We start from the raw sequence: 15,177 nt of genomic DNA, 5'->3' as shown, positions 1-15,177 counted from the left end.
CAAAACTGTCATTCCACAAAATCCACCTGAAGCCGAGGAGTTTGCTCATGCTTACTTCGATTGTACTTATGTTAGAGGCTCCTTTCGACTGATGCAGCAGCCAGTTGCCATGTCCAGTGATGCCCTGATGCCTCTGAGAATGCGTCACATTCCATCTATGTTTGCCCCTCATCTATGGAATGTGCATGACGCCCCATGATCAACAATGCCCTTACCAACAACATATGCGAATTAAGAGTGGAAGAATAAATTATTCAACCTCGTTGATCACTACCATCCTTCAGCCTGGCGTGTCATCGAAAGGTTTCAACGTGAATAAGCGACAGTGAGCACCATTATCCAGCAGGATTACTGGAAATTTCACATCTCTCACTAAATCAGCTTCCTCGAGGTTGGGCGTTCTGTATCGTCTTCGCCAGTTCTTTTCCCCCGCACAGTTACTTCCTCCTCTTACTGATTGTCTTCTACCTCTTAAATTCCGCCGCCATTTTGCCTCTCTTTCTATCTTCTTTCGATATTTTCACGCTGACTGCTCTTCTGAACTTGCTAACTACATGCCTCCCCCCCTCCCGCGGCCCCGCTGCACACGACTTTCTACTCAGGCTCATCCCTATAGTGTCCAAATCCCTTACGCAAGGGTTAACCAGCATCTTTACTCTCTCATCCCTCACACTGGTAAACTGTGAAACAATCTTCCTTCATATGTATTTCCTCCTGCCTACGACTTGAACTCTTTCAAGAGGAGAGTATCAGGACACCTCTCCTTCCGAAATTGGCCTCTCTTTCGGTCACTCCTCTGAACTCTTTCTTATAGGAGCAGTGATTAGCGGGCTTTTTTCATTATTGTTTTCTTTTTTTTTGCCTTGAGCTGTTTCCTTTGCTGTGAAAAAAAATAGAAGGATGTTTTGGCAACCCACCTCAAAAAAGAGTTCGTCGACGCTAAGGCAGCTACAAGAACGCCTTCGCAACTTGTGTGTTGTTCGACGGGAGGACCACGAGACTGTGGCAGAGTTTCTTCGTACGTGGCGTCGGCTGGAATATTCGTCTTAATTATCAGCGTTAAAAATACTGAATATACACGTTATTATGTGAGCTATTTTCAATCTGTACTTAAACAATCTGACAAATATTTTTTTTTCGTTACCTTACTGAACAAAACGTGATTGTTTTCCACTTGTAATGCCATCATATATAAATAATGTTGTAAATATGTATAAGTTATGTAGTGCCAGCTAATGACTGATTTAAAATATTTTATATTACTTTGCTTATGGTACTTAAATAAATTGTGACTACTTGAATATTTTTGTTTGATTACCTGACTTTCTTTCCTAGCCAAAATTGCGACTTTTTTTCTGTGACTTTTTTTCCTGTGACTTTATTATACCGGCCACCCCTCCATCTACCCCCCATTCCTACCTCGCTGCATCTTTTATACACCTTCACAAATACCCAAACCCAAACAGTCCTTTTACCCTCTCCCTACACCTCTCCACACACCCTGTCTCTAGCATTTTCTGTATTCCTTCCTTCCACCCTTTCTTCCTACCACTCTTCCCTCTCTCTCTATACCTCCTCACCTTTGCCTTTCCCCTCCACAAACATCTCAACCCGGACACCTACTTCACCACCCTCTCTCTACTCATCCCCCTTCCACATCCCTTCCCTCCTCCACCCTCCTCTTAACCTTTCACACGCCTCGCCTGCCCATCCCATCCTCTCTACCTCGTTCGATTCAAGGTTTACGGCCCGTCATCTCAGCTGCAAATGGGCTTCTGGATTTGAAAGTCCGCAAAGGTTAACTTGAGCACAAAGGGAAAGACTTCAGTTAGAATGTAGTAAATGTACGTTCGGAAGCTGAATAATACTTGAGAGGAGACGTTTACTAAAAGATTACAAATTGCTTGTCTTCCCAGGACCACCAGTTAGCGAATGGATTTGAAAGTTCGCAAAGGTTAACTTGAACGCAAAGGAAAAGACGCGTTAGAATGTAATAAGTGTTCGTTTGGAGGCTTTCAATACCCGAGAGAACACAAAGAACACTAAGAGCACGAAAGACTTGCGTTAGAATGTAACAAATGTACGTTCTCGCCCCGCCCGCCGCCACAGCTGGGCTTTTTCAGCCACCGCCGAGTGGCCTAAAACTACCCACATGCTGTTTTGAAGACCACCTATCAACCCGAACTTTATATTCTCCCTCTAAAGCAGGGGTTCCCAACCATTTTGTTCCTCTGTACCCCTTGGGCATTTTTATAGGTTCCCGTGTACCCCTAAAAATTAAGGATAAAAAACGATGAAATTTTAATATTTTTATATTATTTTATAATGAAATCTGTATGTGTAGACTGATGATATAATTTAAATAACAGTTTTGCTTACTAAAATGAGGAAATTAAAAAAAAAAAAAACGACATTGTGTAATTTGAATGCAGATGTATTGTACAGTAGTGGTTATTCTCTCGGACCCAATGTACCCCCTGAAAAGTGTAAATGTACCACTGGGGGTACATGTACCCCAGGTTGGGAACCCCCTGCTCTAAAGATATCAAAGATGAGCTCCGGGGTGCAACATGAGCCAAGCAAGATGGCGCCACGATAAACATTCGCCTGCACCATAACGGGCTGGGGCTGACCACCAGGCTACCGGTGTCCGGCGCCATAGGCAGAAACGTAAAAAAACAAAAACAAAAAAAAGGCTTTGTAATACTCAAGAGAACACAAAGAACACTTAAGAGAACACAAAGGGAAAAACCTGCGGTAGAATGTAATAAATGTAACGTTCGGGAGCTTTTGATAACCGGGAACACAAAGAGAACACAAAGCTGCATCAGAATGTAATAAGTGTGCGTCCGGTAACTTACTAATTCCCGAAAGGAGAGTTTGCTCTTAAAGGCTACAAATTGCCAGCTTTCCCGGGACCACCAGATAGCGATTCTCCACTTCATTAAGCACGCCAATGATAACCTGCTGACCCGGGGTGAGATAAGGGCAGGCGGTGTTTGCGTTTAGGAGCGGTGTGTGCTAATGTGTGGGTCATTATCCGGTGAGGCAAATTAAATACGATGAATCTTGTGAGGTCGGGAGCGATAAGACTGTGCTGATTGCAAGTTTGTGGATGTGTGGGTGGGTGGGGGGGGACGATGGAAGTGTGTGTGTGTGTGTGTGTGTGTGTGTGTGTGTGGGCTTGTTGCATCTGAAGATCTTGAGAGAAATGTGTTAGTCCAACACTTTTAGGATTTGGAAACTAAGAGCACTAAAGTAAAGTTTAAAATTGTAATTGCAGATTTCTTGTGTGTGTGTGTGTGTGTGTGTGTGTGTGTGTGTGTGTGTGTGTGTGTGTGTGTGTGTGTATACCTAGTTGTATTTACCTAGTCTCCGTATCTAAATTTATCCAACTTTTCCTTAAAGCTTTGCACACTTCTCGCCGATACTACATCCTCACTTGGTCTGTTCCAAACCTCTATATTTCTTTGCGGGAAGCTATATTACTTTATGTCTCTCAAGCATCTTCCCTTCCTCAATTTTTTACTATGACTCCTCTTGTGTTCCTGGTGGTAATTTCTTCTTTTAGTAGTAATTCCTCGTAGCCTACTTCTTCCATTTTGCTCAATAATTTGTAGATTTGTATTAGGTCTCCCTTTCTCTTCTTTGTTCTTGTGTTGGTAATTCCATTTCCTTTAGTCTTTCCTCGTATGTCATGTGTGTGTGTGTATGTGTGTGTGTGTGTGTGTGTGCGTGTGTGTGTGTGTGTGTGTGTCCTTCGGTTCGGACTATATTTAGGAGACTAGTATCTTTTGTTATATAATTTACTATTTGTTTGTAACTTGTTTGATAATTCCCATCATCATCATCTCTAACACCCCGCGGCATGACACAGGTAACTTCCCGGGGGTTCTAATGTCTGTCGTCTCGTGCCCTTCTTAATTTAAACGTTTAATTTCATCACTATTTTTTTTTTCTTTTTTTACGTTTCCGCCTATGGCGCCGGTAGGCTTTCTTGGCGAGGCCAACCCTTTTTTGATAACCCTCTTTTGGAACTTTTTAATCAATTATTTCTCACTTATTTTTACACTATTCTGTTTTCCTCTCACAAGAGATTCTATCCTCTCAGGGGTTCTGTGTATCTTCCCACTGCTAGGGTCAGCCCGGCCCTGCATTAGAATTGGTTAGGGTGGGACTTCTAACGTTTCCTCATAAAACCCTTACCTCCTCTTGGCTCAGAATAAAAGTTAGAGGCCAGCAGAATCAAGGCGCTGGTTACAACCCCAGTCCAGTTCTACCGGGGGCCTAACTATGCAATGGACCCTTCAAATGCATTGCATCATGCAAGCAAGCAGTCTATGACAGAGGCAGGACAAAGCCTTCAGGATCCTTATATCCTTAAAGAGGGATATGGTCTCGGCGGTGTAAATATGGCACCCGCCCATAGAACCAAGTCCGGGGTAACCCATTTCAAAGTTCTGCTTGTGGGCACCTAAAACTTCCTGAGCCTCTTGTTGACCACATCCTCATAAGCACTCGTTAGAGGATCCTTCAGAACTGCAGTTTCTTTTTTTTTAGTGCAGAGTTTTTTGCAAGTGATTATATATCTGTTGTCTGTACACTTAAGCTTCATGGCAGGTCGGAAAGATTTCTCAAGATGTAAATGCAGTGTTTCATCTTCAGAAACTTAAAACTCGATGTGTGCCCATGAATATGTGATGACAGTCTCAAACCTGTCGATTGTGCTCAGCACCCTTAAGGACCCTCTAGATGTGGGATAACCTGTGCTCAAACTTGAAACTCTCCAAGCTGCAGAGGTGTGCATTTAAGAATTCACAAGGTCAAAGAGACCTGCTTTCTGAGCCCTGAATAAGCTCTGCTCTGAGCCTCCCTTTCAGGTTAGTGCTGTACGAACAGGTTGCCTTGTAATAGACATGGATGGGCTGAAGGTTCGTTGAGCCGAGTATTACTTTGAGCAGTTGTACTCGCCAGACTGTCTGAGTAGGCAGCTCTCAACCACTGGATTACAAATAGTGGATCCTAATATACCCATTGATAAACCCCCCACCCAGAGGTTGGTTGAAAAGTGGGAAGGCAACTGGTGTTTGCTACATCTTTGAGGAGCTGTTCAAAGCTGTAAGTACATCCATGGGTTGCATGTGGTCTTGACTGCCGTATACCAGTCTGGTACCATTCCTCCTGACTGGAAAGATGGACTGGATGTTCATATCTGGAAGGGGAAAGGGGACTGTCAGGAATGCATCAACTACGTACTGTGGTATTACACTGGTCAGCACACCAAGCATGTTGCCTGCCGATATATTTCTCATGCCAATTTGCAGCTCACTGCTGAAGTTACAGAGACCTGAGCAGTCCAGGTTCACACCTGGTAACTTTCCCTCTGAGAAATCTTTCGCAGCAGAAATCATCTTTCATCTCTCTCGCCACTCAGCCCTAGCAGCAACACCATCCATTCCCTCCCTGTTTTGTCAACTACTTCATTAATTTCCATTCTAATATTTCACTTTCTCTGTCATACTCCTCACATTCCATTGTCACACACTCCACTGTTTCACCATCTCTCGGTCGTGTCACATATCTGGCATACTTTGATGCTCATTCCTTAATGCATGAGAGATTCATCTAAGCCAGGAAGGAGATAAACTTTACGCTGGATTTTTGGTGGATTTCCACATCTGGCAGATTACTAGTTAACTTACTACACTTGCAGCCTCCATTCGTTCCAGTCCTACTTTGAATCTCAGGGTCAGTTAACCTGTCTTTCCTTAAATGTGCTCCATCCCTTACCACCTGTCAGGGCATCTATTGCTACACACCTTCATGCATTCAGTGGCATTCTTGCTCTTCCATTTTGCCACGCTTCCAATTTCTCCACCATCTTTTCTTTTCAATCCATCACATTCAATCCATCCATGCATGATATTATATAGAGGAAGTGCCACACTTCTACATTTTTCTCACTACACATCAAACTTGTAGGCTTTCATCTACACTATTCCCTAGGTTGCCAACCCACCAGACTAATACTTTCATTTTTTGCTTTCTCACAACCACTCAGGCTCATCCACACCATCATGGCTGCTTCAAGTCACCTCTCCTAGTCCTCAAGTACCATGCCTCTCATCCTCTGACCTGTTTCATATTATTATAGGTTCTTCCCTCATTGCTAAATCTCATGCCAAAGTCTCTCTCCATTTATAAAGCTTTGGAGCTCTTCTGCTGACTCGCTCCAAACTTTATCATATCTGCATACCATCATACATATCTTGTCACTACCAACTCTTACTTGTGCATTCATTCTTCTCGTCGTGACTGCCAGTTCTTTCGTGTATGAGTAGGTATGATGACACAGAATCCTTGCCTAACTCTTCTCTCGCTCCTCATCCCATTTGTATCCAGTGTTTCCTAGTCTGTATCTTGCTCTCGTGTCTACATGCATACTTCTCACAATATTTGTTATCATTTGTTCAGTCCAACTTTATTTCAAAACTCTGCACAGCATTTCACTATCAACCCAGTACATATGAAAGGTCTGTTTGTATTAATTTTCTTAAGTGTACATAGTATTAACTGTTTTTAGAGATGCCTGTCGGGGGACTGATTCAAGCATCATTGTTCAACTTGCCTTGTCTTTCGTAGGTATCTTCAGCCCTGCTTAGTTTTCTCATAACCTGATCTAATTATAACTTCAACAACCATCAGAGTTGTATCCTTAAAATTGATGACCATTTTTCAGTAATGAGACTATTTATCATAGAAGTGTATTCCTTTCCTGATATTTACTATTTGTTTTTCTCTGTCCTCTATTTGAAGGTTATCATAATTGAACCAGAACCTGAGGAGTCATCACAGTCATGAACTCCGTAAATTCATACATGCTTTTTTTTCAGTAATGAGACTCCATCACACTGAGCAGGGCCTGCATTTATTATTTACTGCTGGTTCCTGTCATGCATATGAAGACACCCTTAATGTATAACAGCTTGATTCCCTTTGATATCCTTCCTCTCATAATTTTTCTATTAAAAAATTGATTTCTAAGAATTTTTACAAAGTGCACCCTGCACCCTGCCTTGCCTTGCCCTCACCCTGTCACTCAAACCGGCCTCAATGATGATGCTCTATCTGACACATAATGTTACAGACCTAGTCTTTGCTGTTGTATTCACCTCTTCTTTCTCCCTTACATGTGCATCAAAGTGTAGTTGAATCTGCTAGGCTGTCTGAACTTTTCCCTAAGAAGGGGTAGGTGATGCAGCCCCGCCTCTAGCACTTACCACATTAACAGTTCTTGTCAGCATTCATCTATACCAGTGTCCATCATCTCCATGCTTTGAAAGACTTGGGTTGAGAATGAAACACCAAGTTGGAAATCTAAGACATTTATTTTTTCTAGTCACTTATCTAGAAAACATGGGATGTGACGACGTAGCAACCATGTTGGATATGAAAATGGCACTCCGGTCAGTCCTCGTCTGCCTGTGATGCGATGCAGGAGCCTTACAAATATTAAGTTACAATACAGGACTCCTCAGGCCATATCTGGAAGATGCACACAGTCTGGTACAAAAGAAGCTTTGAACAAATATCTTTCCTCTGTCATGTTACATATTTTCACCAAGTTTATTCACCAAATTATTGATTTAAAATTAGCAACAATTTATCTTGGGTCTCTTTTAGTACAAAAAATATAGTTTCAATATCTTGACATCAGGTCATTTTCCTTTAACATTTTGGCATTACACATGCTATATCTATTGCAGTGTTGAGGATGGATTATGATTGGATTGAAATGTATTGCAAATTCTGTTCAATTTGGCTGCCCACCAAAATTCCTCAGTTGTTCTTGGAAACCTTGACACAATGAACAGAGTAAAAGAAACTAGAAATCATGCGAATATAAAAGTTATCAAGAATTCAGGATTCCTTCAACATGTGGGTTCATCACTGCATTTTGCAAGTTTTCAGATTCGATTATGATGAAACTTTTCTCGCTATATATAAGGAAAGTTCTAACTTTTGAAGAATCCTTTAAGCAGAACAATCAAGTAATACAAAATACAATTCCAGAAACTGAAGAAACACCGAGCCTCAAGTGGAGGATGAAACTAAAACACTGCGAGGTGAACCAAAGGGTCTCCACCAGGCGCCCGGCACAGCGGGGGCACCGGCCAGCCAGCCCTCCCCCTGGTAGCAGAGAAACAGTCATGACAGTTCATTGACTAAAAGTAAGTTTGGTTCATTGTTTTCTCCCCTGCATGTTTGGGGAAGTCATGGCGAGGCACTCCGAGTCTGGAGGCAAAAAGGAAGACCTCGATGAAGTGTTCCCCAGCAGGAGGTGGCATGCCACTGGTCCCTGGCAGCTCTGGTGAAGCACGACAGCAGGCTAAACATACTGACTAACCACATCTTGGAAAATAATAATTAAAGAGTAATTTGTAAACTACAGACACTATACATTGAAAATCATAATTTTTTTTCTTTTAATTACAAATGTTTCCTAGTTTACAAATTTTCCTCACTGCTACCTAATGAGAAAACTGACAAGTTACAACTATGGAGAAGCTTCAAACATTACCAGACCATCAGTTTGGTCTTGCGTGACAAATGCATAAAGGAAGCATCAATATTATGTCCATAAGAACAACATTTAAGTGTCTTGTTACAAGAAGTCTTGGAATTAACATGAAAGTCTGCTGGGTAACCCACACTGAAGGAGACGGCTGAAGTCCTAGAGCACATCACCTTTTGAAGAGAAAATATGACTATAATTCATCAAATCTATGAACTTTGAACTAATACTAAAGAACTTCAAGCAACTATTGACTGACATACAAAATGCCAATGGTGTCTCACCATACAAACTAAGAGCCTAATCAGTTTCTATGTAAGTCCAAGTAGTGTGTCTGCATATACACTAGTGGTGACTTCACAAATGTAATACAAATTAAAACTATTATCTTTACCTTAAGTACACATCATGACATCTTTTACAGCAAGGAAACACAAGCAGAACACATCACCAAGAGCTTAACCAAAACCACAGCCATCAACAATTTCTTTTAGGATTGCCCCTGCAACCTGAGGGAGGAAGAGTGGAAATGGCAAGTGTCCAATCCCTTAAATCCACCTGATGGCTCCAACATGGTAACTGTGAGGTTGTACAGCAACATGACAATGAGGGACAAAATATATACAACACTAGAGAACTCCATGAGCTTCATTAAATGAGTATGTATGTATGTACGTATGTATGTATGTGTGTGTGTGTGTGTGTATATATATATATATATATATATATATATATATATATATATATATATATATATATATATATATATATATATATATATATATATATATATATATATATATATATATATATATATATATATATATATATATATATATATATATGCAGTTATAACACAGACAACTTTAAACAGTAAGTAAAAACATAAAAATCTTTGAGATTAAGGAAACACATTACAATGAATTATTTACAAAATGACAGGGACCCAAGGTTTTGGTGCCTACGTATCGGTGACTGAGATAGACACGCAAGATAAGACTCGTGGTCTCTGTAATATCACAATGGTAGTAACACAACCAGACCTTGTGGCATCACAACAACTCCACACAACACAAACCAACAATTTACCAGGAATGATTTCAGTAGCTCTGCTACTTGATAAGTATAGCAACACCTGTCAAAGAGTGGAAAGGAAGAAATCATCACAAGCTGCAACAGTCTCCTTACTTGTTACCAGAGATAGAGTGCCGCGGCCCCGCCCAGAAGACACACAAGTGCTGCAAGCACGTGTTGGTGCCATTCGTGGGTGCAGGGGGGCCAGCGGGGGGCCAACCCTAGGAGGTGCCCTCCTTTTCCTTGCCAGCCTTGAATAACTCCCTCTTTTCCTGGGCTGTGCGGCGTGACTCGCGCTTGCTGTCCTCGCGCCGCAGGTCCCTCGTGTCCCTGCGGCCGCGGCTGTCACTCCGGCCTTTCTCCTTCCCCTCTGTGTGCTGCTCCTTGCTGGCCTTTTTCTCCATGGTGGAGCTGTGCCCACCAACCTGGGTAGAAGTGTTGGGTCGGCCCTCCTTGCCAGGCCCGGGAGTGGCCTCTGAGCTGGTCCCTGTAAGTGGTGAGTTACTCTGCCCGCTCTGGGGGCTCTCACAAAAACTTGTCCGGGATGCTTCCTGACGCTCTGGAGAATCCAGTTCCTCAGGGGCTTCCTCCAGAGGGCTGGTGGACAGTGCTGGCGGGAGGCTGACTGCACCACTAAAGCGCTGTGAAAGCATCGTCGGGGCACTGGTGCGCAGCACGCTGGGCGTCTCATAGCTTGATGGAGACTGACTGGTGATAGTCAGTCTGGGGGGATTGCTGGTCAGCTTGGGAGGGGAGGGGGTTGCCAAGGGACTGATGGTGGCTGCACCCTTGCCCTCAGCAGACCGTGGGTGGAGGCGGTCGGGGGAGAGGGCGCGGCGCAGCAGTGGTGAGCCTGGCTCGGCACTCTTGGGACGGCCAAGGCACTTCTTGGAGGCCGGGCCGGGAGTGAGGGAGGAGCCGGGTGAATAAGTCTGTGTGGTGTTGGAGGACCCAGGGCAGTGGTGGTGGTAGTGGTGATGGTGGTGATGGTTGTGGTGATGGACCAGTGGTGACGGGGACCGTGTGGGAGAGGCTGGCAGGGGGGAGGGCGAGGGGGTGCGTGCCAGTGGAGAGAGAGGGATGTGGCCCACTGACTTCCGCCTGTTCGGGGAGCGAAAGCTCTTTACATTCGTCACCTTGTGGTTGACGACGTGCAGAGATGATGGGCGCTGGTGCAGGGTGGAGGACCCTGCTGGGGAGTTGGGCACTGATGATGTTGGGGAAGAGGAACCAGAGGAGTTAAGGGGAGACTGAACTTGCTCCACTGAGGGTGAGAAGAGCCGGGCCGTTGGGGGTGAATGGGGCGATTTGCAGCGCGTGGGAGAGCTGGGAATGCTGTCCTGGGAGGAAACCGAGCGGTTGAGGGACTGGAAACTTCGGCTGTTTGTCAACATGGGAGGTGACCCTGAGGCGGCAAGCTGTGGGGGCAGAACAACACGTCAACACACCAACACTACACACTCACACAAGAAAAAGATTTGCCTTTATGTCTGAAGCAATTTCATTTAAGCTCAAAGCAAATTTCCCAATGTATTATAAACATAATTTAATCATAGTTATGGAAAACTTTGTGACTTACATGACCATTACATATTTTTGACAATATTAGTTTGTGCATTAATTTTTCTATTTAGTTGATGATATGTAATTTATTGTAGTTACACATTTTAACTCTATATCATGCATACACAGTATACAATTGATTCTCTTCTCATAGAGTTTACAATGTACACACGTTTGTATTGACTCTATGGAGACAGAGTTTCCCTGTGTACTCTACTCTAGGGACTAAGCTGTACACTGAGGACTATATTAACACAACAAAAAGACTACACCATACACAAGCTGAAATGTACATTATTTACAGGAGGATGGAAGAGCAACACTGAGATGCACGGTGTGCGGGGGATGCGCCACACTGTCCCACTACAGCCTGGCCACAACAGAGGTGACACCATCCCGCCGCCACACACAGACCAATACACCACTACCCCAACACTAAGGTGCGGTCCTCCTACTTCACTTAGGCTGCCACAAGGCATTATGATGGAATGGTAATCAGTGTGCTCAGGTGTCTGATTTTAGGCTAGTTTTTCAAATTGAGTAAAAAGCCATTTAAGTAGCATTATAAAATAAGTTATTTAGCTAAAAACTAAGCTCATTTTCAGTTTCAACAAATTATCCTGGTGTGCGTGCATGTACACACATGCCAAGCCTGCCATCAAAGGGGAACACGGCCCCACTGGAAATGCCTCAGCCTCCCCTCAGATTTAGCAGTTTAGAAAATGCCCACCCTGTGAAGTGAATTATTCAAATTGATTTTCAATGACTATTCTCAGTAAATATAATGAGATGTTAGATCCAGCAATTCAAGGTCTTCCTTTGTTAATGTTAACCAATAGTTCCTTTCTGACATGTTAAGTGTGTGAGAATTAACTAATACTTCCTCTCTGTCAAGTGTTTTAAGACTGAGATAAATTTTGGGCTTCTGTTGCTACTGGTTTACCTCTGGCATGTTTATGATGGTCCCCAACAGCAGTCATTACTACTCACTATACATTGCTGGACAAAGGCTATCCCCAATATTTTCCACTCCTTCAGTCTGATGTTAGTGTACTCCATCTCCTGCTTGATCAAATGCTTGAATTTATTATCTCCACCTGATTCTGTCTGCCCTGACTTCTACCATTCCTGGGTTGTCACTCTTTTACATGGGTCTATCTGTTATAACATGCCAAAGTCTATTTCTTATTCTGAAGAGTAGTTAAAATATCTTCAACCTCTTGTCTAATGCTCTTGCTTCCTATTTCTCCATGTTACATCTGCATTTTTCTGCCTGTTCCTCTTAGTACACTTCTCGGATTATCTCTAAACCTTTTTGTAAGGCGACAATTTTTTTTTACCCTATGTTAAGACTAAAAGGACATGCTGATAAAACATTTTTCTCTGCAGCTCAGGGAGAATGTCAGGTTGCTATTCATGATATTGATAAGCTTACCAAAGTGTATTCTATCCCGTTCCTATCCTCTTCCTGATTTAATTTGTTAGTTTTGCATCGTTTGTCTTAGATATCTGTACACCTTTCCCCCTATATTGGTGAATTCAATGCTTGTAGCTTTGCAGATTTCCACCAAAATGCACAAAGGAAGGTGCCACTCTTAAAAATTTACAGTACGGTACAGCTTTCCCTAAAGAAAGGACAATGTATACATGCATGCAGCACCATAAAATATCATAAGTATTATTATTCAAGTTATACATACTATAACTATGCTACTGTATTTCACATAAACTTCTCACAAATACATAGTAATCAAAAGTCACTTAAGTGTTGGGTACTCACCACAAAGTTTGCACCACTTTTTTTTTCAACGTAAGGTGCTTCAGCATATCATACTGTGCAAATGATTTACTGATGAATTCTTTCAATAAAAAAAATCAGTAATAAAAATATGAAACTAGTAATAAAAACTGCATCTTAACTACAAGCATCTGTTCAGCTGATAAAGGGAAACAATGAGGCATGTCAGTGGCAGGTACTGGTGCTAACAGTGCCGGCTACACAACACAATAATGGTACCAGACTGCTCAGTACCGGGACCGGTGGGTGCTGCCAGTGCAGTATTCAGTATTCTTGGTACTGACGCCTCATCATATATGCATACATAATACTAATGCATGCAAGTTTGATGACCACATTACTGTGTTGCATGTGTAGTATCTTGACCGGCACCAGTGCCTGCCCAGCCCTACGGCCAACACACCTGTTTGTTTCTTTTATCAGCTGAAAAGATGCTTGCAGTTGTGATGCAGTTTTTATTACCTGATTTCTTAAAAAAAAGAAGCATTCAATAGTAAATAATTTGCATGGTGTGATAAGCTCAAGCACCATAAGTTAAAAAGAAAGTGGCGGAGATTTTGTGTTGAGATTTCGATGACTGTGTTTGTAAGAAGTTTACATAAATTACTGTACAATATGTATAGCTGATGATATTTTATGTTGCTTTACGCATGCATCATCCTTCCTCAGGAACAGCTGAATTGTCCGTGGGCCAGAAATGTTTGGAGTGGAAAAGAAAGTTTCATTTTGTCGGCACAACATCTGTGGTCATATGCCGGAGAGGGACAGAAGGGGAAGGAATAAATAGAAGGGAACAGATCCCAGGAGATGGGACACAACCCCTGATTAATACCTGGTACCCATTCACTGCTGGGTGGACAGGGGCATAGGGTATCGGAAAAGCCACCCAAATTTTTTCAACTTCGCTCGGGAATCGAACCCGGGCTCTCTTGGTTGTGAGCCGAGTGTGCTAACCACTGCACTGCACCACGAAGCCCCCTGTTTGGAGTGGTGTCACAAAAATTCCTTTCGAGTTACATGTGTGCATTTTGGAGGAAATCTGCAAGTGTGTGAAGCCGGGAACAGGAAATCTGCGAATATGGGGGGGACAGATGTATTCCTCAATTTCATTGCCAAGCATCATAAGTTGTCTTACTATCTAAACATTACCTACATTTTCTATATATTTATTTGCAGATACACTGTGTATTTCCTTGATCATTCTTCGAAAGTTTTCCTCAAAATCACTTAGTCTTTAATCTGTGAGGGTAATAAGATATACCATCTATCCTAACTTCCATGTGATGTCATTCCATTGTACACTGTTAACTCTAGCTCCCAGCTGATTAAGTAAAGACTGTTTATTGGCTATTGGCAGGCAGGTCTCCATTGCCCAACACAAGCAGAGGTTCAGAAAATAATCACATTACCTTGCTCATTTCTTACACAAGATAGGAAAATTTTGTTGACATCATTCAATTAAGCATTGATTCAAACAGAAAAACATTTAATGTTTATACCACATTTTACTAATTGATATTTGCAATTATGAAATCAATTTCAGAATAAATGTTTGTTTTTGTACATAGAGTAAAATATCCTCCTGAGTATATGGTGTTACTTAAGATTTTAGGCAAAGTGCAATATAAGAGACAAAAAAAAAAAATTGTAAAAAGTAGTATAAGCTTAGTATTAAATGTTATTATCTGACATACCTTAGTTTGGAAAATTGTTATAGCGTACAATTACTGCTGAATCCAATGACATCAGCCTAGTCTACCTATCTTGTGTAAGAGATGAGCTAAGAAAGCAAGCTATACTTTCTGAACCTACACAATAATTGTGTTTGGCAAGAGGCATCAGACACCTCGCCCGCCAACAGCCAATCAGCAGCGTCCTTACCCTGCTAGGGATCCAACTTAAAGGAATGGACTATAATTCTCTCCCTTTCTCTGCCCAAACAAGTGCCTACATAACTGCTGTAGTTTTATAGATTAATCATGTGGATGAGGTCATTGCAGCTTATTCTTTTGGCTGGTTACTATGGGTTTCAGAGGTTGTGTTACATCATTTTTTTAGGAATACCTTTTTAAGAAAGTGTCAGTCAGATAAGGATGATAATTTGCCACAGCATGTTTCAGACCTTGTCCTATTTTCGCCAAACGTGAGGTGACTAGTCATGTTGTGC

At 42.2% G+C, this 15,177-nt stretch overlaps 1 protein-coding gene across 16 annotated transcripts in view; it reads right to left on the bottom strand.

The window, feature by feature from the left end:
• Positions 1 to 7,369: 7,369 nt before the first annotated feature.
• Positions 7,370 to 15,177, bottom strand: part of LOC127003266 (microtubule-associated serine/threonine-protein kinase 3-like) — a 196,103-nt gene continuing 188,295 nt past the window's right edge. For all 16 annotated transcript variants that reach the window (XM_050869692.1, XM_050869698.1, XM_050869695.1 and 13 more), the window contains one exon: positions 7,370 to 11,067. In XM_050869692.1, coding sequence (XP_050725649.1) covers positions 9,871 to 11,067 — 1,197 coding nt within the window. In that variant the 3' untranslated portion in view covers positions 7,370 to 9,870. The remainder of the gene's footprint in view (positions 11,068 to 15,177) is intronic.

This window comes from Eriocheir sinensis, chromosome 25 (assembly GCF_024679095.1).
Source record: "Eriocheir sinensis breed Jianghai 21 chromosome 25, ASM2467909v1, whole genome shotgun sequence".
Classification (NCBI taxonomy): Eukaryota; Metazoa; Arthropoda; class Malacostraca; order Decapoda; family Varunidae; genus Eriocheir; species Eriocheir sinensis.
This window is presented reverse-complemented; position numbering and strand designations above follow the sequence as displayed.